The following is a 26053-nucleotide window of genomic DNA, read 5'->3' as shown; positions in this document are numbered from 1 at the left end:
GTTCCACTGTGTACTGATTATGCATAGTTTTACCCCTAGCACTACTTCCCACAGACTCATTTCAGGCTGCTTATCTAACATTAAGGTTGGCAGTAATTTTCTCTGATAGAGTATTGGGAAAACAAAAATTTTTGGCCCTGCTGCAAGTTCTGTCCCACTACTCCTTTCTTGCTATCTGTCTCAGACTGAAGTCTGTAGGTCTGTTCAAAGTCCAATTTGACTCTGAACTGAAATTCCAACCCCCACCCCCCCCCCATTTGCTGCTTTCAACTTTCATGTTATTAACCATTTGTGCCTCTGTCTATTTGCTGTTGCAAGCCTAAAGTGTTTTCAAACTCCAAACTCGCTCTAGTCCAATGTCCTTCAGGCTACTTTCATATGTTTTGCTCTCAAGCTCAAACACCTTCAAAGTGAATCAAATCAAATTCAGTTTTGGTGCCTTGTTTTAATGTTTGCTAAAATCCAAATCTTTTGAATTTTGAAATCCTTCTGATTTGGATTTTTCCTCTTCTGGTTTAATTTGTTTTTTAATAGGTATTCTGTGAGGCATCTTGGAAAGCTGTACACTTTGAACATGCAATGTGAAGTGTAATGTCACTCCTACATGCTGTGTACAAATATCTCATCATCCCACTCTAACCTGGGTACATGTGACTGGAAGGGTTCTTATTTCAGTAAAAATTGTGGTGAGCCCTTTCGTGTATTTTGTCAGTTCATGGATATTGAACTTACATAGAGCAACATAGTTGGACTTGGTCCTGGCCGGTAACTTTGGTGGGCTGCTGGGTTGGGAAATTGGCAGGTTTTGAATCTGAGGTTCTGATCTTCCAGAGTTTTGAATCATTTGGATATGCTAAATTCAGGGCCAGACATAAAGCTTTATTTTCATTTTTAAAAAAAAACTTCAGATCACTTTTTGTTAACCTTTCTACTGGGGCTTTTCTGGATTTTAAAGTATGCATTAACATTCCAACTGTCTGTGTATAGTTAATTTTCTGAAAGATTTGAGTGTATCTAACTTTTAAAACTATTCTCCTTGCACTTCTCCGTGTTGTTGGGTTGTCTTGCACTTATGTGGAGATTTCAGTTTTATGGGTTGCCCTTTACCTTCAGTAATTTTTTCTAGAGAAAATTTGAACTTTGAGCAAGAGTAAGGGGCTAATTCAACTCTAGGAAAAGCTAATAGTGGAATATTTCGCGCCAATGGGTTTTATTTCATACGAGCAATATAGGTAGTTGCTCTTCGATTTCACAAAAGATTTGCCTTTGACTAACATTCAGTAGTTGCATGTTGAGGTGGCTTGAATTGTTGGTCACCCAACAGTACTGATGTTTGTTACCTTTATCTTTACTCTTGGCTCTCCGTTACCTTCAGTTAGTTGTATTGAAAGCTATCCTTTAAGTATTCTCACTTGGGGAAAGTGATTAATTTATGCAGAATGAGTGTCTTTATCAACAGCGCATATCCTTTGGGGCAAGTCTATTTTTAACTTTTCTCACTGAGTGGTCTCTTGGGTTTTAAGTGTACCCAATTAGTGTAGTCCATAACCTTAGAAAATTGTTTTTGGACGAATTCTCTTTTCACAGCTCATTGCACTTTGAAGAGCTGAGTTGTATGAACTTCCAGGTGGCAACATTCTAACATTGATCGACTGTCTGCAATTTTTAAGAAATGCAAGACTGGGCAAATACTTGATGGAAAATGCTTGCTTCCTTCAGTTTCCTACTGGCTTTCATGGGGATTTGGTTAGACATTTTTTTAAGTGTTAAAGGTGGCAGTTATAGAGTCAGAGATGTACAGCATGGAAACAGACCCTTTGGTCCAACCCATCCATGCCAACCAGATATCCAAACTCAATCTAGTCCCACCTGTCAGCACCCAGCCCATATCCCTCCAAACCCTTCCTATTCAGATACCCATCCAAATGCCTTTTCAATGTTGCAGTTGTACCAACCTCCACCACTTTCTCTGGCAGCTCATTCCATTTCCATACCCATACCACCCTCTGTGAAAAAGTTGCCCCATAGGTCTCTTTTATATCTTTCCCCCTCACCCTAAATCTACACTGTCGAGTTCTGGACTCTCCGACCCCAGGGGGAAGACTTTATCTATTTATCCCACTCACACCCCTCATAATTTTGTAAACCTCTATAAGGTCAACTCTCAGCCTCTGATACTCCAGGGAAAACAGCCCCAGCCTGTTCAGCCTCTCTCCAATCCTGGCAACATCCTTAAATCTTTTCTGAATCCTTTCAAGTTTCACAACATTCTTCCGATAGAAAGGAGACCAGAATTGCACGCAGTATTCCAACCATGGCCTAACCAATGTCCTGTACTGCCGCAACATGACCTCCCAACTCCTGTACTCAATACTCTGACCAATAAAGGAAAGCATACTAAATGCTTCACTATTTTATTTACCTGCAACTCCACTTTCAAGGAGCTATGAACCTGCACTCCAAGGTCTCTTTGTTCAGCAACACTCCCTAGGACCTTACCATTAAGTGTATAAGTCCTGCTAAGATTTGCTTTCCCAAAATGCAGCACCTCTCATTTATCTGAATCAAACGCCATCTGCCACTTCTCAGCCCATTGGTCCATCTGGTCCAGATCCTGTTGTAATCTGAGGTAACTTTCTTCGCTGTCTACCACACCTCCAATTTTGGTGTCATCTGCAAACTTTAAATCATTTATATAAATGAAAGGTAGAGGACCCAGCACTGATCCTTGTGGCATTCCACTGGTCACAGGCCTCCAGTCTGGAAAAACAACCCTCCACCACTACCCTCTGTCTTCTACCTTTGAGCCAGTTCTGTATCCAAATGGCTAGTTCTGTCTATACTCTGAGCTCTAACCTTGTTAGCCAGTCTCCCATGTGGAACCTTGTTGAACACCTCACTGAAGTCCATACAGATCACAGCTACTGCTCTGCCCTCATCAATTTTCTTTGTTACTTCAAAAAAATCAATCAAGTTTGTGAGATATGATTTCCCACACACAAAGCCATGTTGACTATCCCTAATCAGTCCTTGCCTTTACAAATAAATGTACGTCCTGTCCCTCAGGATTCCCTCCAACAACTTGCCCACCACCCATCACTGGTTCCCTGGCTTGTCCTTACCACCCTTCTTAAACAGTGGCACCACGTTAGCCAACCTCCAGTATTCCAGCACCTCACCTTTGACTATCGATGATACAAAAATCTCAGCAAGAGGCCCAGCAATCACTTCCCTAGCTTCCTACAGAGTTTTAGGATACACCTGATCAGGTCCTGGGGATTTATCCACCTTTATGCGTTTCAAGACATCCAGCACTTCCTTCTCTGTAATATGGACATTTCGCAAGGTGTCACCATCTATTTCCCTACATTCTATATCTTCAGTAAACACTGATGCAAAATACTAGTTTAGTATCTCCCCCATTTTCTGCGGCTCCACACAAAGGCCACCTTTATTATCTTTGAGGGGCCCTATTCTCTCCCTAGTTACATTAAGGATAAAAAGGGTAATTGTGAAAACCCTTTGGATTCTCCTTAATTCTGTTTGCCAAAGCTATCTCTTGTCCCCTTTTTGCCCTCCTGATTTCCCTCTTTGGTATACTCTTACTGCCTTTATATTCTTCTGGGTATTCACTTGATCTATCCTATCTATACCTGACAGATGCTTCCTCCTTTTTCTTAAGCAAACCCTCACTTTCTTTAGTCATCTAGCATTCCCTATACCTACCAGCCTTTCCTTTCACCCTAACAGGAATATATTTTCTCTGGATTCTCATTATCTCATTTCTGAAGGCTTCCCATTTTCTAGCCGTTCCTTTATCTGCAAACATCTGCCCGCAATCAGCTTTTGAAAGCTCTTGCCTAATACTGTCAAAATTAGCCTTTCCCCTATTTGGAGCTTCAACTTTTAGATCTGGTCTATCCTTTCCCATCGCAATTTTAAATCTAATAGAATTATGGTCGCTGGCCCCAAAATGCACCCCACTGACACCTCAGTCACCTGCTCTTCTTTATTTCTCAAGAGTAGGTCAAGTTTTGCACCTTCTCTTGTAGGTACATCCACATACTGAATCAGAAAATTTTCTTGTATATGCTTAACAAATTCCTCTCCATCTAAACCCTTAACACTATGGCAGTCCCAGTCCATGTTTGGAAGGTTATAATCCCCTACCATAACCACCCTATTATAGATAGCTGAGATCTCCTTACAAGTTTGTTTCTTAGTTTCCTTCTGACTATTAGGTGGTCTATAATACAATCCCAATAAGGTGATCATCCCTTTCTTATTTCTCAGTTCCACCCTAATAACTTCCCTGAATGTATTTCTGGGAGTATCCTCCCTCAGCACATCTGTAATGCTGTCCCTTATCAAAGACACCACTCCCCCTCCCCCCTCTCCTCCATTTCTATCCTTCCTGTAGCATTTGTCTCCTGGAACAGTAAGCTGCCAGTCCTGCCCATTCCTGAGCCATGTTTCTATAATTGCTATGATATCCCAGTCCCATGTTCCTAACCATGCCCTGAGTTCATCTGCCTTCCCTGTTTAAGCCCCTTGCATTTAAATAAATGCAGTTTATTAGTCCTACCTTGTCCCTGACTGTTTGAGTCGCTTCTATTCTGAACTGTACCAGTCTCCGATCTCTTTCCTCACTGTCTCTCTGAGTGCACATGCACACATGCACCACGCACCCACACCTCCCCCCAACCTTACTAGTTTAAATGCTCCCGAGCAGCTCTAGCAAATCTCCCTGCCAGTATATTAGTCCCCTTCCAATTTAGGTGCGATCCGAACTTATTGTACAGGTCACTTCTACCCCAAAACAGATTCCAATGATCCAAAAATGTGTTTTACCACACCTCAGTCTTTGACCACATATAGCACTATCAGACTCTGCTTGCTTGCTGATTCATAGTGTGATTGTATATCCAAATTAAGCCTGTCTTCAGCATTTCTATTTTGACTCTCTTGCATTGATTGCTACAAATGCCAGGGAAATTGGGTCAGACTAGTATGCTGATGCAGACCTAATGCCACATTGGCATATGGGATTGTCTCTGGCTGGAAATAACAAAAGTAAACTCTATTTCAGAAAAGGAGAAAGTGAGGACTGGAGATGCTTGAGATCAGAGCTGAAAAATGTGTTGCTGGAAAAGTGCAGCAGGTCAGGCAGCATCCAAGGAGCAGGAGAATTGATGTTTTGGGCATACACGTCGATTCTCCTGCTCCTTGGATGCTGCCTGACCTGCACTTTTCCAGCAACGCATTTTTCAGCTCTACTTCAGAAAAGGCATTTTTGGCACTGCAATAAACGGGTAAATAATAACAAGTGCAATATTATGCTGTAGAGTCATAGAGATGTACAGCATGGAAACAGACCCTTCAGTCCAACCCGTCCATGCCGACCAGTTATCCCAACCCAATCTAGTCCCACCTGCCAGCACCCGGCCCATATCCCTCCAAACCCTTCCTATTCATATATCCATCCAAATGCCTCTTATATGTTGCAATTGTACCAGCCTCCACCACATCCTCTGGCAGCTCATTCCATACATCCTCTGCATGAAAAAGTTGTCCCTGAGGTCTCTTTTATATCTTTCCCCCCTCACCCTAAACCTATGCCTTCTAGTTCTGGACTCCCCGACCCCAGGGAAAAATCTTTGTCTATTTATCCTATCCATGCCCCTCCTAATTTTGTAACCCTCTAGAAGGTCACCCCTCAACCTCCGACACTTGAGGGAAAACAGCCCCAGCCTGTTCAGCCTCTCCCTGTAGCTCAGATCCACCAACCCTGGCAAAACCTTGTACATCTTTTCTGAACTCTTTCAAGTTTCACAACATGTTTCCAATAGGAAGGAGACCAGAATTGCATGCAATATAACCAACAGTGGCCTAACCAATGTCCTGTACAGCCGCAACATGACCTCCCAACTCCTGTACTCAATACTCTGACCAGTAATGGAAAGCATACCAAACGCCTTTTTCACTATCCTATCAGTAGTCTGTTATTACTGTCTTGTCTCCTTTTACATAGTTTTTTAAGAAAAGAGTACTGGTGACCTGATGGAGATTTCTGAAATGACAAATGGGTTGGACAAGAAAGATGTAGAGAAAGGTAAACTCGGGCGGCACAGTGGTTAGCAGTGCTGCCTTGCAGCGCCAGAGACCCGGGTTCAGTTCCCACCTTAGGCAACTGTCTCTGGAGTTTGCACATTCTCCCCGTGTCTGCGTGGGTTTCCTCCCACAGTTCCAAAAATGTGCAGGTGAAGTGAATTGGCCATGCTAAATTGCCTGTAATGTTCGGTGCATTAGTCAGAGGGAAATGGGTCTGGGTGGGTTGCTCTTCGGAGGGTCGGTGTGGACTTGTTGGGCCGAAGGGCCTGTTTCCATACTGTAAGTAATCTAATTAAAATGTGTTCTTTCTGGCGGTTCAAAGCTAGGGACCCATAAGTACAAGATAGTTACTAATCCTGTATGAGTAAACTTTAAACCCTTAACCACATGGGGCAGTTGAGATATGGGATGTTCAAAAGGAAACTAGAATAAGTGAGAAGAAAAATGGTCAAAATCAATGAAAAAATAAATGTAGTTTAGGGAGGAGATCAGTGTGCTAACCCATGGATTATGCATTGGTACAAACTAGTTAGGGTGAGTGGCTTGTTTCTGTGCTTTATATTCTATGTAATTTCAAGTATCCGATTTGGAAACATACATTTTTGGTAAATCTTCTATCGTTTTCAACTTTTAATCCTGCTTGTTGCAATCCATTTCGAGTCATAGAGATGTATAGCATGGAAACAGACCTTTTGGTCCAACTCGTCCATGCCGACCAGATATCCTAACCTAATTTAGTCCAATTTACCAGCACTTGGCCCATGTCCCTCTAAACCTTTCCTATATAAATACCCATTTGGATCTCTTTTAAATGTTTTAATTGTACCAGATTCCTCCGCTTCTTCTTGCAGCTTATTCCATGTATGTAGCACCCTCTGCGTGAAAACGTTGTTCCTTCGGCCCCTTTTTAAATTTTTCTCACCTCATCCTAAATCTATGCCTTCTAGTTCTGGACTCCCCCACGTCACGGAAAAGACTGTCAATTTACCCTATCCATGACTAACGTGATTTTATAAACCTCTATAAGATCACCCTTCAGCCTCTGATGTACTAGGGCAAACAGCCCCAGTCTGTTCAGCATCTCCCTGTAGCTGAAATCCTCCAACACTGGTAACATGCTTGTAAAGCTTTTCTGAACCTTTTCAAGTTTCACAAGGTCCTTCCAATATGAAGGAGACCAGATTTGCGCACACTATTCCAAAAGTGGCCTAACCATTGTCCTGTACAGCCGCAACATGACCTCCCAACTCCTATACTTGGTGTTCTGTCCGATAAAGGAAAGCATACCAAACACCACCATTGCTATCTTATTTACCTGCGACTCCATTTTTAAGGAAATGTGAACCTGCACTCCAAGGTCTCTTTGTTCAGCAGCACTCCCCAGGACTTTACCATTTCTTACCACATTTCTTTATGAAAATAAGGACAAGTACTCTTTAACCTTCGTATCATCTGTATCCTAGTACAGCCTCCACAAAATGTCTTATGATCTCCATCCATACCACTGAATGTTTTTCTTATGCTTCTTCTGGCCATCACCTTGCCTTGTAGGGCTTTTGTGGTTGCAGATTATTTCTGGTATTTCACAAACTACCATTATTCATAGATAAACATATTCACTGACGTTCCAGACTTTGGGTCATAAGCAGCTGTAAATATACTTGTCAGTAGTGTAGCAGTTTTATGTTGGTGAAGCTGAAGAATGTTTGAAGCTATGTTTGAAGGAATGCAGAGGTATGGTTATAGAGCGAGAGATCTACTATAGGATTAACTTGAAGTTAGTGGGACATGGTCATGATTTGGCAACAGCAATGATAATTTTAAAAGCGACATTGCTACACTGCATGTCAAATCTAGACCTGTAGGATTCATCTCCTCTGAATGATAGCCCCACATCAGTACTGAACTGATGATGAGCTTCATATAATTTCAGACTAAGACGGAGATAAAACCTATTGACTATATGATTATCTTCCACAAAGCAGCACTGGTTAGACAAGTTAACTGCCCATTCAACTGAGATTTGCAAGCTTGGCCAAGATCAAGAGTTGCCTATAGGCTGTATGATTGAATGGGCTTTCTACCCGGGTGGGAGTTTTATTTGAGAGTCATTAGAGTGTTGAGAATTATTTAGCTGAATAATTTCAATTTTTATGCCCTTTGTGCAATGTTTCAAAATGCTAGGATTTCTGTGTTGAATAGTTTCTTAATTTTTGCAAATTACTATCAAGTACATGTTACGATCTAGAATAATACTAGACTAGACAATTAAGTGTGAATCTAAGTTTCATGCCTGTTCAGGATATAATCAAGGGATATTTTCTTCAAGCCAAATATGAAGAAATATTCAATGTTTGGTTTTGGTGCAAAACTCTTTAAAAGCAATGGTTGAAACTACTGAATCATAGCAGCATTCTGGTTTTTGAACATTACCACCTGGAGCTCTGTTCTGATTCCTCTTTTGGTAAAGATAAGCCATACTTGCAGTTGTGCAGATATGTGGTATTGTCGTCTCCTACTTTATTGCAGCAATAGGAACAGCAAATCCTGTGCAGTTACTTGCTTTGAACTCCTCCGCTGAATGTTCTTTGCTTTGCAGGTGGTGGTTATTTCAACCATTTTACCACAATCTCGTGGAGCTTTCTAAAAGTGCGTTGTTCTTAATCCATGCTATTTAACCTGAATACTCTGTTGCTTTCATTTTACATGGCACTTTTTAAAACTTTTTTTTCTCCTTGCTTGTTAAAGCTTCAACCTTACAAAACAGATTTTCTAGAGCCCATAAAATTTGTTTATAATATGCATTTCTTGGTTTCTCGGAATCCTAAAATGAAGCACAAAAACAGAATTCAGCTTAATGTCTAAATAAAACCCAGGCCTTTGAAATTTTGAGGTGCAGTTGCCAACAGAATAGTTAGCAAATAGGTTTAAGTCCAAGTACATAGCTTGTTGTTGAAAACTTCATAGATTCTGTTATATAAAGAAATTATTGCTATACCAAATGAGTTACTATATTCAAAGTTTGGGAGAAGATTTGTAGCTCGGGTGCTCGTTGTTGTGGTTCTGTTCACTGGAGGCTCCTAAGCTCTGAGGATGTCACCTAGACAGGGGACGAAACATTTGCAAGACAAATTCCCAGCTCGGTGAACAGAACCACAACAATGAGTTACTATATGTTAGGTTGAATGAGCAGTTGGTTTTGATTAGAGATCCTAATTTCCCATCATGCTATAGATTTTAAGTTAGTGATTACTTTTTGAAATGGGTAATTGAATTTTTAATATTTCCTCTGCCGTCCCCAAGTGAAAGGGTGGTGACTTTGCAGTTTCTGCTAACACATCATATGTGACAAGACTGTGTATTTTGTAAGATGGAATTCAAAGCAGATAAGTAATATTTAGTGTTGCAAAAGCATAGATAAAACCTAAGCAAATCACATGATTGAATTAAGATAATATTTGAAGGAAATGCTGCTGAAATACTGGAACTATCAACTTGGACCCATAAAAAGACAAAGATATGTGAACTTCAAGTTGTGAATTTGAGGTGTAAAATAAATTTGCTTCACACAGAATCCAACTTTAAAAACCATTTGGAGAGAGTTTTCAGAATTACCATGAGCCCTATTTGTCCTCTGAATTTTAAGGCTGTTGGAATATAGTATGATACAGTAAATTCTTCGAATCTCTCATTTTATAGTCTGCTCATTTTTAATCAGCTTTTGTCTTAACTCCTTTCACTTGCTCAGCAGTTTGGCTTTGCTTTAATGTTGCGTTCAGTTCTGTGTCTGAATTCACTTGAAGTACAGTAACCTTTCATCATCCAAAGTGTTTCTCCACTTCCCATCAGTATTAGATTGGGCGTCAGTTAAGATTGCATTCATGCTAGATATTGTTGACATTAAGTGAAACTATGCTCTTTTTAATGTAATATGGCAACCATATTATAAAGTAACTGCAATGTTGAGCTCGTGATCTAATCAAATATGTTTAAACTACTAGTCATTTAATAGCCAGCAACTTGAGTGCAGATTTGTTCTGATTTATATTCTGAACATAAATAAACAGTTCAAAGCTTTGTGTAAACATGACTGAGTCTCTGCGCAGCCCTTTCTTTCGAAGTTCAGATGCACTTGGTCTTTGGAGGGCTGTAGTTTCTTTGTTCAACTGGGATACCCTAATGAAAAGTATGAATGTCAAGTTGGGTATGTTGGGTGGCACCAGCTATGAGTTTGCCAAGCAATTTGGAGGCAGCACAATTTTCTTTCTATTAACTACTAGTTTGAATTTTATGGATTTGGAGACTTGAGTAGCTGTGGTATCTAGCACAAGAACTGTGTAACTAGATTAAGTTAGACTTGAGGCATTACATAGGATTTTGTCAAAAGTCTCCAGAAGTTGATCGCAGCTCTTCAAGCCAATTTGCCCAAACATATTCTTAAAGGAATGTGAGGCAAGGGAACAGGACATATGGTGGGTGAGGTCTGTTACTCATGAAGAAGGTGGACTTGTTGGGCTCTTCTATTCTATTATAAATTTTATGAAAGTGTTTTTGATAAAATTAAATCAGAATGCTCAGATTTGTTACCAACAAGGCTTCAAATGGAGTGTAGTTTTAAACTGTATGTAGTCTTGAAGTGCCTGTGTTATCCACAACAGAAGTTTGGCTGCTACTTGTCTAGGCTAGTGCATGAAATGTTTGCTTGAGTGAAGTAAATAGCATTTGGCTAAATGATGCAGAACTGTTTCCAATATGAGTCAGTATGTTTGGGATCTTTGAATAAACAAAAATCCTTCTAAAAAGAATATTTCAATGCGGTCAAGATCGATGAACTGCCTGTTGATCTGACACACAAAATGAATCAAATCTACAGTTCATGTGTTCTTGTTCTGTTTTGTCCTTTTCCAGAACATAAATATTAATGTGATGCTTTCAACATCTTGTAACTATCAGTAAAAATTCAGCAAGATCTTGTGCACACCAGAATTTAACAACTTATTATTTGACAAACTAGTTGACCCCATTTGCCTCAACTAATGTTGCATCACTTGAATTGCAAATGGGTGCACTGGGTTTCAAACTGTCTGCTGCTAAACTTTAACCCTTCAGAACAAGTTTTCTGAAAGTTAGAGCACTGACTATCCAAGGTGTCCTTGGATGTTTTTCTTTTTATCCTGGGAATTTTATTATTCCTGCATGTCACCTATGCAGATGCACTTGAATTACTTGCTTTGTTTATTTCATGAATCTCTAATGAAGATTAAATATTAAACATTCCTACAATTCATCAATCAATGCTATCCTGCCATGGAACCATAACATTTTGCTGGGTCAAAATCCTGAAACAACTACTGTTGGTGTACTTAAACGTTTAAGAAGGTAGTTTACCACTTTTCAACACAGTTAGGAGTGGGCATTAGAAGCTGGTCGTAGCAGTGTGCTTGCATCTGATAAAATAATTTTTAAGACTACCTGGGCTTCTAATTTGAGACCACCTGATTACTAAATTCAAATCCTTCCTGAATTTCTTTGTTTTTAAGCATAACTTCTTCTCGAGTCAACTTGTCTGCCTGGATGGCATTTGCAGCTGTTTGCAACTGTGTTCCCTAGTTTTGTTCACCTTAATCACTGAATTCAAAAATATGAATCTAGACCTGGATTATTTAGGGGATTTTTAGGTGAAATCAACTTGGTGTATTGGTGTGCAGTGCCTGTTAAGAGCTGGTAGCTTCATTTGACTGTCAGGTATGATGTTTCTTGAAGAGAACTTTGCCATTTGGGCATTCATGATTACAGTGGCTCAAAATTCTGAAAGAACCACTTTGTCTAGATATGCAGACTTTTTTCAAGGATATACAGTATTTGATTCTGTTTTGCAATTTAATATTCAATCTGTTTCCATTATCTTTCTCTGGCATCACTTTCAGATCTAAACTTTGTTCTTTTTTTTTCTCAAAAGAACAGTTCTCTTGATCTTAGCTCCTCGAGAGAGACAGTAGGAATCAACAGATTCCACCAGATACGGGGATTATTGTGATGCCCTACAAAAGCACAGTATGGATGTTTACTCATAAGTGATGTTATGGGTTCAAATGTCTTGAATAGTGAAAATGAATACTGAGAGTTTACTTTCCACGCTCTTGTCAATTTTCTAGGTCAAAAGTTGTTTTCTTAGTTTGCATATTTTTGTTTGAATATGTTGTGTAATATATTTTTTAATGATGAGCAGTCATCAATCTAGTTCTATCTTCTGCTTTTAATGTTTTCAATTAAATTTCTATTCCAGACCACAGTGTTTAATGGGCTGATGCACCTTCAGTTCTTCATCTGGAAAGGGATCATGATCATAAACAACTAGTCAAGTGAAAGGTCATTGCCCTTCACTGATAGTTTAATAGCTTGTTTGATGCAAATTTGACATTATCTGTGAATCTTTCTCCAATCCTCGTTGTATGTAGCCTCTTGTTGGGGTGCAACTCCATGGAATCTCTTGATCTCTTGCTAAAATGGCCTGACCTTGCCCAACATTTCTTGTGGACTTTCTTGGAATGAAACATTGGCAACTATTGTTTTTTTTCCCCCCATCTTCTCCACTACCATGCATAAATGGCGACCAGTTGACTCTAATACAATTGACTTAGATCAACTAACTTTGACCAAGAAATGAGCCAAGGATCTCTTATTATCTATGGTGTAAAACCATCCCAAATATCTTATATGCATGCTCTCAATTCTACCCAACAGCTGGACTCTTCCTTCAATGTAATAATCAGTGAGATATTATCTGCCACTTGTATTATTTTACTTAAATTGTTTAAACTTTAACTTGAGTTGCTGAGTTCTGTCATGGAGCTACCTGTAATCTCCGGTCAAGGATGTTCGATGAAGTAATTTTTTTGCAACCTTCTCCTGTAAGAAAGATTTCAGACTTGCAATTATTTGCTTAATCTACCTACATTTTCTTCCTCTTAATAGCAGTTTAGAGACCAAACCAATTTGAAACTTATGGAGTGTAACTAGTCTGCAAACTGAGCAAGGAACGCATACTGTTTATGTAGGCTTGGGGCAGCCAAATAAGCATTTTATATTTATCATTGTTTGATACACCAGTTTCTACATTGAGATATTAATGAAAATACTTTTGTAGTACAGAATTAGAAATATTTTGACTATAGAGGAACGCCGATTTATATCTGAACAAGGTCGGGATGCTTGGCTAAACTGTGTTTATCCGACACTTGATTATCCAAACAAAACACTCCCCATCCGTGTTCAGCTAATTGAGGTTTCTTTGTATTTGGAATTTGATTCTGTTTCCATTTAAGTTTGAAAATTCAGATTCTTTCACACATGCAGTGACATCTTGCACCCATCACTACTTACAATAAAGAAATTCAGACTGGCATCTTGACTCATAATTTTTACTTCAATTTGCCTCGTAATAAATCTTTTTGTTTAATGGTAGATGCAGCTTGCTTTAGTAAATTGCTTTTTGCAGAGAGGACTGGTTTTATTCTGTTCCTCTTTGAAAAATTTTCTTCCGCTGCTTGTTACTGTTTGACTATGCGGGGCGGCACGGTGGCACAATGGTTAGCACTGCTGCCTCACAGCGCCAGAGACCTGGGTTCAATTCCCGACTCAGGCGACTGACTGTGTGGAGTTTGCACATTCTCCCCATGTCTCCGTGGGTTTCCTCCGGGTGCTCCGGTTTCCTCCCGCAGTCACAAAGATGTGCAGGTTAGGTGAATTGGTCATGCTAAATTGCCCATAGTGTTAGGTAAAGGGGTAAATGTTGGGGAATGGGTGGGTTGCGCTTCGGTGGGTCGGTGTGGACTTGTTGGGCCGAAGGGCCTGTTTCCACACTGTAAATAATCTAATCTAATCTATTCATAGTCAATGCAATGTGGCGACAGTACTTGAAGTAACTTGCAAGATGAGTTGTACCACTCTGCAGCTGCTAGCACCACTCAACCCTTTAATTTCTTGTTCTATCTGTATAATTTGTGGATAAACAAGAAAAATATGGTATTTATTATGTGTAGGAAAATGCAAATATGTTAACAAAAACTATGGGTGCAAATTGTTGCTTGTGATTATTGTTTTGAAATAATCTAGCCATTTAAGCACATTAGCGGGTATGTTACTTGAGAATTTTTTGAGATTTGATACTTTTGCTTGACAAACCCAAGCATCTAGTGACTGTTCTGGGCAGAATTTATTGTGGAAGTACATTATTAGAAAATCTTGGTTGGAAGTGTTTGGATTTGTGCACTATTTTCATAGAATCCCTATGTTGTGGGAACAGGCCATTTGGCCCAACCAATCCACACCATTCCAACTTGACCCATTCCCCTACCCTATTAGTCTGGATCTTCCATGACTAATCCACCTAGCCTACACATCCCTGAATACTTTGGGCAATTTATAATGGTTAATTCACCTAACCGGCACGTGTTTAACTGTGGGAGGAAACCCATGCAAGCATAGGGAGACAGTTGCCTGAGACTGGAATTGAGCATGGGTCCCTGGTGCTGTGACGCAGCAGTGCTAGCCACTGAGCTGCCCTAATTTTGCAGACAAGCACTGAAGTAAATACGTTTCCTCGGCTGGGGTAATGTTTTAATGCTCTTAAATCAGACTCAGCCATTGAAGCGTTTTGAAACTTGGGAATGAGTGGCAGCAGCTAAACACTGAGGGCTGTGCCCAGGTAATTATCATACAATACAACAGGGTGTGTATTTATTTCATGTTCCAAGGTGTGTTGGGTGAATAGCAAGACAGCTAATTTGGAAAGTGAATTTTGAATCTGGTTCCAGTTTGAAGTCACATTGAATCATTTGATGACAATAAATTTGCTACACAATGAAAAGTTAGCTAATCAATTGGCTGGCCAAAATACCTTATTTTTTGTGCTGTACAGCAAATTCTGAAAGCATTTTATTTAGCTGATATAAACTTGTGGGTTCGTAGTGACTGGTCATAAGGTAGCTGTAGCTGAAATCTGTTGAGACCACTAAGTAATCTGTCAATGTCCAGCACTGCACCTACTCTCCTTTCTTCTATCATCATCACCCAGCTAGTTTGGAAACTCAAGATTTTGCACAACTTCCCTATCGCTGTTGGGGATTCTGCAATTTGCCCCCTGTATGCCATCAGTTTAGTTGGTTTTAAATGATTAACCCTTTTAAGATATCCAGGCAAAATACTGTGGATTCTAGAAACTTGAAACCGACTATGGTGCAGAAACTCAGGTCTGGGAATATTTGTGGAGAGACAGAGTTAACGTTGAGTCTTCAGAAGTTCAGTTCTGCAGAGGCCTACCAGATTCAGTTGGCTCTGTTTCTTTCTCCCCAGGTGCTGCCAGACTTAGTTTCTCAAATGTTCCAGGTTCCAAGATGTTCATAAAATTGATTCTTTAGAAGTTGCTTAATATTTCATGGTATTGAAAGTGAGATTTTCTGAATTCTAAGGTTGTTTATTTCTCTTCCCTCTTGCAGCAAAAAAGGCTTCAATGTCCGTTCGTTTGGCACAGGAACACACGTGAAGCTACCAGGACCGGCTCCGGACAAGCCAAATATATACGATTTCAAAACTACATATGATCAGATGTACAGTGATCTCATTAGGAAAGACAAAGAACTGTATCCATGAGGCACACTTTGTTTTTAGGTCACTGGTTCCAAGGTGTCTGTGTTTGTATTTTTATTGTAGTGGTGCACCTACTCTGCAGTTCTGTAAATTTCAAAGGGTAAGAAAATACAATGCCAAGGATGAGTCAGGTCTCTTGCGCCTTCTGGTGTTTTGTCAGTCTGCTTTAGTTGAGTAATGCATTTAATCAAAGTGTTACACTAAGCACAGCTTGGCGCAGGTGAAATAACTCCTGTTACAGGGTTGCACATAACTTGTGTAGTTAATGCAGGGCCCCATTGATTTCGTCTCTCCATGTCCCAACAAATTTTCTTCACTCAGCTTTAGGTTCTCTGTATTTAGGTACTTCAGATCCTGTAATAATCTTTAATGTTCATTTGAAAGAAATAGAAACTTTGGTACTGGGCATCTCATTCTTCACCTGAGTAGCAGCAGAAACATAAGAGCCAATTTATAGCTGAATGATCTTTCTGTATATTAATATGCTTGGAACTTTTTCTAATGGGGAGCAGACAATCATGACTCAACTGTTGACTAGAACAATCTCAAACAAGTATAAACAAAAGTTATTACTGCACTGAATTATGAAATTAGTGCAGTGGATTAATGTCTTCAGTTCTGATTTGAGTATACATCTTCGTTCTGAATTCCAGTAATCTTGATTGCCAAAATGTGATACATGGAATGGGGTCTGATCCATGTTGAATGAATTCACGCTAGTATGACATCATGGAGAAAGCCAAGTATGTAATCTGCGCCAAACTTACAATCCATTGGATAATTTAACTGAAGATTACAGTACACAGGGTGAAAGACTAGTGACATTCACTGTAGTTGAAAGGTGAATGAGTAAAATTATTTGAAAAAAATTGCAGCATTAAACTAAATTGTGAGCACATTAATTGATACTGCAATTTGTCTGTGACATTTTTTTAAGCATTTGTGCACAGGCTGAAGCAAATACACTATATTGAAAATAATTAAATCGGTGATAATGATCACTGGCTCATCTTCAAACTAATTGCTGAAAAGTAATTTAACACTTTTAAAAAATGGATAGTTTTTTCATGCTCCTGTAGTTTTCCTCTTGTTATCAGCTGTTTTGGCTTATTTTACGTTGTGTAACTAGATTCGTACCAAATTAATCTTTTGCCTATGTAGTTGTCCTTATTTTTCCTAATCAAGATATTCTGCATTCATTTTGCATTTAACTACTGTCATAACCTGTTTGGAGACTGGAGAATAATTTATTCTCCAGTCTCCAAACAGGTTATGACAGTAGTTAAATTATTCTCCAGTAATGAAAAGTAGGTTCAAAATCTGCTTTATCAACTGGCAACTCAGTTTCTAAGAATTGACATGACTGCAGTGCAAATGTTTGTGAAAATTCAATTAGTACACTAATTTAGCCTTTAAGGTAACATCCTAGGAACTAAAAGAGAATGATTGATTAAAGTTAAGCTTAATTAAATTGTGGCTAACTGATGCTTGTTAGCAACTATATTCAGTATCGACTTAGAAATTTGCCACAAAAAGAGGTCATTTGGTTTATTGTCTGTGGTCAACCCTATTAATCCCATTTTCTAGCTTCCAAACAAGTGGCTATCTAAATGCTGCTTGAATGTTGAGTTTCTGCCTCAATGACCCTTACAGACAGAAATGCAGACACCCAGCAACCTTAGTGGGAGCAGAAAATTCTCAACTCTCCTGAGGATCTTATAAAACTTTGCCCCTTGATTATTGATAGAAAAAGTGCCTTCCTATTTCCCTCATGACCTTCTACACATGTAACAGGTGCCCTCTTGGCTTTTGCTGTTTCAAGGAAAATAACCTCAACCTATCCAGTCTTCGCTCAAAGCTCAGCCCTTTCAGCTGGGGCAAGGTATGATATTTTCCCTCTGCACCATCTCCAGAGCATCCACAACCCTCCTATAATGTCACCAGAAATGAAAACATTACTCCATTTGTGGTCTCACTAGAGCTTTATACAGCTTCAGCATAACTTTCTTGCTCTTGTATTTTGTGCCGTGCTCATAAAGGCAGGATTCCCACGTGCTGCCGTACCCACCTTGCCTATCTGATATGTCACCTTTTCAAGATCTTTGGGTATACAAATCAAGATCCATCTAATCCTCAGTATTTTCCAGGATCCTACCATTTATAGAGTAATCCTCCCAAGTGCATCACTGCATTTTTCTGGGTTGGATTCCACTTGTGACTACTAGGTCTGGTTGACCCAAACACTGTTGATAGCCTGCAGGTTACGGCTATTCTACTTGCTATTTGCTGCCCTATAATTTTTATGCCACCATGAACATCTTGATCATATTCCCTACATTTAAGTCCAAATCATTAATGTATGCAACAAACAGCAATGACCACAGCACCAAACTGTGACATCCCACTGGAAAGAGACAGTACTCCACTACTATATTGACTTCCAGCCTCAAAACCCTTTCGAAGATCCACACAGACCACATCAAATACATCAGTCACATTGACTCTTAGTGCTTTAAAATAAAACAATTTGTTAAATATGACCTTTGCTTGACAAATTCATGCTGACTATTCCTAATTAGTCAGTGTCTCTCCAAGTACAGATGTATTCTGTCTTTAAGAATTCTATCTAATAACTTCCCCGCCACTGAGGTTGGACTGACTGGTCTGTAATTTCTTGGTCTAATCCTAATTCCTTTGTTAATAATAGAGCAATGTTAACAGAAGCCTGGTATCTGACCTGTAGCCAGAAGGGATTTGAAAATAATTCCGTGTCTGCGTGGGTTTCCTCCGGGTGCTCTGGTATCCTCCCACAGTCCAAAATTGTGCAGGTTAGGTGAATTGGCCATGCTAAATTGCCCATAGTATAGGGGAATGGGTCTGGGTGGATTGTGCTTCGGTGGGTAGGTGTGGACTTGTTGGGCCGAAGGGCCTGTTTCCACACTAAGTAATCTAATCTTAAAAAAAAATTACCATGGCCCCTGATATCTCCTCCCTCAATAGCCTAGGCTCCATCTCTCCAAACTTGTGGACTTATCCTCTCGAGGCTTCGAAACCCACTATGCCTCCTCTTTCAAAGTCCTCCACCATGATGTGTATCTCCATTTTCCTCTTCCACTGTATATTCCACTTGGTCTTGCTAAACTTGTTTCCTTCTTACCTAGCCCGTGTTTCCTCTGCTTTCCAAACTCAGTTGCTCTCATTTTAACTTCTAATTCCATCTCTGCTTTTTCCCCTTTGAACTAAAACCATTCCAACAGTATTTCCTGCAAGGCTGTTAGTCCTATTCTGGTCCAACTTGTACAGATCCACAGAAGCCATCCTTCCAGTACTGTCTATCGAGCCATGGATTCATCTGCATCCTTCTATACTTTTACTACTGTATGGCATCAAGAGTAAACTGGCGATTGGTGTTTAGAGTTCTGCACTTCAATTTCTGACCTAGTTCCCTGAAGCCTGCTTGTATTACCTAATTTCTCTCCTCTTTACTTGTTAATATCATTAACATGGACCTTGATTTCTAACTGTTTATCTATTTCAGCTGTTTTGTGATATCCTGGCACCTAGGAGGCAACATACTGGAGTCATTTTTTCATGGCTGCAGAAGCACCTGTCTACTCCTCTCTCGTACTGCTGTTGCTCTTCCAAACTTTCTACTCCCTCCGGCTGATAGTGTGTGGAAGCAAGGTGCATTTGGAGGATTCCCTCTCCAATGCCTGGTCCCCTTCTGTCTAGTAGTCACCTATTTCCTCTCTCTGCTCTTGCTTAAACAACTTGGTGTTCATGTTCTGAGGTATGCAATCTGTGAACTTCTCTCGAGTGCGTCATAGTGCCTCAGCTGCTGATCGAGCTCCAAACCCAGAGCTTGAGTTACTCCAGCTGGAGGCCAAAGCCATTGAGGATTTCCCACGTGTTGGAGGTCTGAGCTCTCCAGACATTCTTTAGTTTAAGTCGAATGTGGTCCTTTGATTTTATTTACCCTTACATAAATATATTTGAAATTTTGTTGTGGAATTTGGGCACATTTTTAAATAGTGCTGGCAGTGACTGAAACTACTCACAAGAATAACTTAAATGGCGCAGAGAATGCACATTGTAAGCTGTAGATCATTACTAATACATCTCTGCTTTAACTACTATAGAATCAGGAGTATTTACCTTTATAATTCTGTACCTTTTTAGTTTTCACTAAAGGATAGAATTAAATAATACATTTAATTGGGTATTTAGTATTTAGTTTTTAACTCCTCACTTGGAGTTGTTTGGCTTGCCAGTCCTCTAGATTTTCCTTTAATTTGTTTTAGATGGTTTGTTTTGATGCAAATGTAAGAGTCAAAATCTGAACATGGTTTGCCTATGTTTTGTACAGTAACCGCAGATTGCATTGTTATGGGAGAAGAGGGCAATTGCTCCATCTAGTAAAGACAGTCACATTTTCTTTTGCTTTAGCTATGGAAATAGTAATTTGTTGAGAACACAGCACACTGTTATTGCAGCATGCGTAGTGGGATATTGACCAAATTGAAGGCTGCAAAGCTCTGGAGATTCTCAAGTCCTGGCAGTCTGACCCAATTCCATTCTCTTGGTATTGGGTTCATTATTTGTTTGTCCCAGAGGCTTGCAACTGGTTGTTCTTGTTGCAGTTGCTGGAGGATTTAAGCTTAAATTGGGCTTAAAAGGTTTAAAAGCTGTCAATATTAATAGTTGGACCTTAAATCTTGTGCACGTAGCCCAGGAAGATGCAAAACTTGGACACTTGTTTCTGCCAAACCCAAAAAAAGTAGTAAAATTGAAGAATTTCTGGACTGAATTCAAATTACATTCAGTTATTGCTGTGAAGGTTCATGGTTTTACAAGTCTTGGTGATCTTGATGCCACTTTGGTAGGTATAGTATACCATTGGTTCCCTGAATACAGTCTGAATACAGAATGGAGGATTTCAGTTAATAGACCATTCGGCCTGTTGAGTATGCATATGATCATGGATGATCCTCCCCCTCCATGTTATGAACTGTTTTCTTCCATGCATTTGATATGTCTTTATCTAAAAGACATCAATATCTTTCATGCATGTACTCAATGACTGACTTCTGTGGTTGCGAATTCCACAGGTTGACCACCCTCTGAGGGAAGAAATGTTTCCTCCTCCCAGTCTGAAATGACAACCCCCCGCCAAAACCAGGTGAAGCAGCTTCCCTGCATTTATTCTTTCTAGCCCTGTTAAATTTTATACATTTTCAGTCAGGTTCCTTCTTATTCTTAAACTCTGAATACTGGCTAAGTCAAGCCAATCTGTCCTCCCATGACTGTCCTGCATCCCTAGCCGAGTGAAACTTCACTGCACACTCTGTATGGCATGGGCAGTTGTGGCACAGTGGGTGACACATTTGAGCCAGAAGGGCTGCGTTCAGGTCACACCTCCTCCACAGGTATGTCATAAAATTTCTGAACAGCTTCTTTTAAGAATATCTACTCTTGCATGGGGAGACCAAAACTGTATACGCATCTCCATCAGTCTTACCAAGGCCTTGTATAATTGCAGTAAGACATCCCTACTTCTTGCAAGGAAGGCCAACATATCCTTTGTCTTCCGAATTTTTGCAGCTGTTGACTTCCATTGACTGATGTGCAAGGACAACCAGGTCCCTTTCTGCATCAACAGTGCACAATATATCACTATTTAAATAATGCTGCTTTTCACAATGAAGTATCTAACTCCACAATTAGCTGTGTTCTGCATCTGGTGTTTGCCCACAGGCACTCAACTTGTTTAGATTGCCATGTAGCTTTCATGTCTTTCTCACCTGTACCTCGTTTTGTCAATAGCAAACATAGAAATATTAGTTGGTTGTCATTCACGTCAATTATGTAGATTGAATAGTTGTGATCTGAAAATTGATCCCTGCAATCCGTCATTAGTCACTGCATGCCACACAGAAAATGATCCAGTTATTTCCATTTTGTTTCCAGTCTCTCTCCTGATTCTCAATCCATGTCATTATTACCTGCCATCCTGTTTAATTCTACTCTGTAGGCTCTTCTTTGGGACCTTATCAATAGCCTTCCTGAAATCCAAGCACCCACATCCATTGGTTCTCCCTCAATTCCTTCTTCTAGTTACTTCCTTTTTTAAAAGGAAGCTTAGTTTAGCATGATTTCCCTTATGTAAACTCATGTAAATAGCCTTGTTCTGTTACTATGTCTCTCATAATTGACTTCAACACCTTTTCCACTTAATTTTATTACTACGAAGTTGAGTCTACTGCTGCAATTTTTTCATCCAATTTATGTACTTCGTACTCCCAAATGCACAATTCCCATCTTTGTGTTGTGCAGTGTTTAAATGTTTATTATATTGTTTTAGCTTTTCTGAGTACCCAACATCACCTACAGCACTCCTAATATTTAGTGCAGTATGCAGGAAATAGTGCTGCATCCTTGCACTCCTTAGATTATTCTTGTTCCATATCTATTTTTGAAATTGAATGCTAGTAACCTCCCTAGCCTCTGCTGTATCCAGGACAGTTAGTGTGAAAGCATTCAGTCTGTGAAATGTGCTGATTTGGAAATTGGGTCACTACATGCACAGTTCCAGTAAGTTGGAATGGTACCTTTACTAGAGGAGCAGGTGGACCCCAGCACTTTTAATTGTGCACACTGTAGTTGAGGCAGATTCCTAACTTAGAACATAGAACATTACAGCGCAGTACAGGCCCTTCTGCCAATTGAATTGGAATAATACTCTGAAGAGCAAGAATGGATATTTTGGGCAAAGTATCAAGCTTCTGATTTAACTCCTGGGTTGTGTCAGGATATCTTTTGCTTGAGGAATACTGTAGCAACGCAAATTACTACTGAATTTCAGAATAAAGTTTGTAGCCTCTTGTGAGCCCTAGATTAAATGATGGCTTGGAACTTCCTTTCACTTCATCCATATATAGGTATTCTGTTTATAGTTTAGCTGTAATTCAAAGTTAAAAATTCTCTGGGTAACTGTGAAGTGCAAAGTTAAATTGGGGGTTATAGAAGACAAGTTCATGTGTACTCGATCACTTCAACCATTTAAACACCTCTAATATGGGAGTACTGATTTGTGTACTTGTTGGATGATGTAACTCAATTGTATAAAGTTGCCGTACTCTCACCGGATATTAGGGCTGTGCGCACTCATTAGAGACAGTTAGTGGTGCTATAACCTGAGGGTCACCATGCCTTATGAGGGGAGAGGCTCTTCATGGTAACCTCAGCCACTGTGGGAATTGAACACATTCTTAGCGTTACTGTGCATTTAAAAACCAGCTGTATGACACTATGCTTAAAGATGATATGAAACTGAAAGAACTGCAGATGCCGTAAATCAGAAACAAAACAGAAGTTGCTGGAAATGTTCAATGGGTCTGGCAGCATCTGTGAAGAGAAATCAGTTAACATTTTGGGTCTGGTGACCCTTTCTCAGATTTTCTGAGCTTTTCTAGCAACTTCTGTTTTTGATAAAGATTATAATCTTGCTCCAATATTTTTCTTTCCATATGAAGCATTGGATAGGCAAATTCCAAAGGGTTTTTACCCGAAATGTCGCTTTTCCTGCTCCTCTGATGCTGCATGACCTGCTGTGCTTTTCCAGCATCACTCTATTCTTGTAAAAAATCATCAGTTTAGCCTGTGCACAATCGTGAGCATAATTTTACAGCATCTCTTGTCCTCCAACAGATGTGTTTATGCCCTAAGCCCACCTGTCCCCAGTTGCTTCATCAGTAAATCTTTCATTGGCATATGGTCAGATAGAGGTATGTTTGCTGATTATGCAATATTCAGTACTTTTTATTTTTGAGACTTATCAGATGCTGAAAGCAGTCCTTGTTCAAATGCAGTAAGGCCTAGATAACATTTGCACCACAGATGTTGGGCAGTGACGATGGTCTTCAAGAGAGAATCTTGCTACTTTCCCTCGTATTCAATGGCATCACCATTGCTGAATACCCAACTGTGTCTTCCCATGGAGGGGGTTGGGATTGATTGAGTGCATCCTGAGGCAGTGAGAGCAGGTCAGAGCCTGGGAGTTTTGCTGTGACTACCTCACCTGCCTCCCTAAAGCCTAACCACCACATCCATGTCAGAAATAAGTGTATTGGGTACTCTCCACTTGCATCTCCAACAGCACATAATGCTCAACACCATCCAGGGTAAAGCAGCTTGCTTGATCTGTATTCTGTTCATGACTGTAAGCATTCACTCCCTCCACCTCCACTTAGAGGCAGCAGTGTGTACCATTTGCAGTTTGCACTGCATGAACTCCCCTTCATTGCGACTTATGAAACATGACATTGAGCATGTAGAAGGGCAAGGTGAGCAGATGTGTGGGCAACACCCCTGCAAATTTACTTTCAAGCCACATGCCACCCTGGCTTGGGACTACGTTACTGTTCCTTCACTGTTGCTCAATCAAAATACTGAAACTTCATTTACAGCATTGAATCAGTGCAAACGTTACGTTGTAGTGGTTTAAGACGACAACTCGCTTCCCTTTGGGGTGGTTGGGGATGAGTAACAAATGCTGACATTGCTCACACCCAGTAAAATTGTATTTGCATTAAGCCATAATCCAGTTTAGGAAGCAGATCAACATGGGAGATAATTCTCCTGGCTTAAGGCAATCAAAAGTAGACCAGGTGACCAAATTGACACTGGTTTGTATAAGTTACTATGTTCTGTCATAATTGTCTTAAGTCGGGTGTGTAACATTGAGTATGTGTTGAGTCTGCACACTCCTCTCCCTCTCTCTGTCTTTTCCTCTTTCGCGCACTTGTGCTTTCTCGAACTAGATACTGTTTGAGGCCTAACCAGAGTCCTCTTTTAAGACAATGTAGCACTGTTTTTAGTTTAATTGCCCTGGTAGTGCATCCAAACACCCTTGAGAATTAAACACCTGAGCAATCTTAATCTTTCCCAACAAACTTCCCTTCTTTACTGTGTGGGATACAAGTAGGTGTGACATGGACTTTGATGCCTTAATAGCATCCTCTGTTAATGTGCCCCATGTAGGCCATTTTGCCATTGAATCAAGACCTTTATACTGGCATATATCTTTGTATCATATTTTTAGGCTAGATCTTGCCCTACCACCATGCCTATGTTCAAGTAATGGAAATAGTTGCCTATCAACTCCATTTTATTCTGAGGATATTTTCTATTGACTCCAGTTACTTTCCGTATGGAAAGTCAGGCTAATATGCCTTTTCTGTAAAAGGCAAGTATATTGTTTTCAATGCAGTTTATTTTAACAAGGATTTACTCACTCAAAATACTGCATTAAACCGCTGCCATAAAAGTGGTCCCTCCTTGACATTGCTGGAAATTTATCTCTAGGTAGTTCCATAATCATTAGAAGTGCAGTTGAGTCTTAGCCCAGTGTTGACACTTTCTATTTATCTTTAAAATTATAGCAAGTAGAACTGATTATAATCAAAAACTTTGTTAATCCAACGTGACTTCCAAGCATACCTTAGTTTACCAACCTTAAGTTTCCTAAGATTCAGTTTGATTAGTAAAACACTGATTTTTGCAGAATTTGTGTCTTGAAGTAATGTGCCATTCAGACAATCATTTAGAGCATTTGCCTATAAGGAAGTCACTGACTTGCTCTGGTGCATTTCTGCAGGGATCAGCGTTCTTTATTTCCTTGCCAAGTAGCTATGCTTCATTTGTGAATACCAGTGGTAAGTATTAAGTCTATTTCACCTCATGTGAAGAGGAGAGAATTGGTAGGATTATAGATAAGCTGCATTGTTCTCATTTGACAGTTACACAAGCCCCTTTCAACAGGATAGCCATGAGACCTCTGCTCTATCCCATGGATTCTAAGGTGTCATGGCTAACTTTACCGAAACTTCAATTGCTTTGCACAGAGCCAGAGCCTCCCTTACTTGTCTGGCTCTGTTACCTTGAATCATGGCGAAGCTATTCTTTAGTTAATTTAAGCTTGCCTTGATTGAATTGTACTTGTGATGAAACTCAAATCATTCATATGTCAGTGAAAACCATTCTTGAATTTTAAAAATGTAGAATTATCAGAATACTTTAATTTGTTTAGTTGAATTTATACAAACCTTTCACCTGTACCACTTATTGCTTCTGAGGATTTATAATTTCTCGAGTAGATGGATTTAAGAATCTGCCATGAACCAGTTGGTTTTTCTCTAAACAATGAATGATGGAATATTGCACTGGACTTCCAAATGCCTGACTAAAGGTATATGAAATTGAGTCAAGCTTCTTTCTTACCTACATGTGTCGGTTG

General features: G+C 39.7%; 1 protein-coding gene across 1 annotated transcript in view; it reads left to right on the top strand.

Annotated features, from left to right (window-relative positions):
• ssu72 (SSU72 homolog, RNA polymerase II CTD phosphatase) overlaps nt 1-26053 on the top strand; it is a 94843-nt gene that overhangs the window by 1359 nt on the left and 67431 nt on the right. The window contains exon 2 of the mRNA XM_072586506.1: nt 15609-15752. Coding sequence (XP_072442607.1) covers nt 15609-15752 — 144 coding nt within the window. The remainder of the gene's footprint in view (nt 1-15608; nt 15753-26053) is intronic.

The sequence above is a fragment of the Chiloscyllium punctatum genome, chromosome 16 (genome assembly GCF_047496795.1).
Source record: "Chiloscyllium punctatum isolate Juve2018m chromosome 16, sChiPun1.3, whole genome shotgun sequence".
In the NCBI taxonomy this organism is placed as follows: Eukaryota; Metazoa; Chordata; class Chondrichthyes; order Orectolobiformes; family Hemiscylliidae; genus Chiloscyllium; species Chiloscyllium punctatum.
The sequence above is the reverse complement of the archived record's forward strand: the minus strand, read 5'-3'. Positions and strand labels throughout refer to the sequence as shown.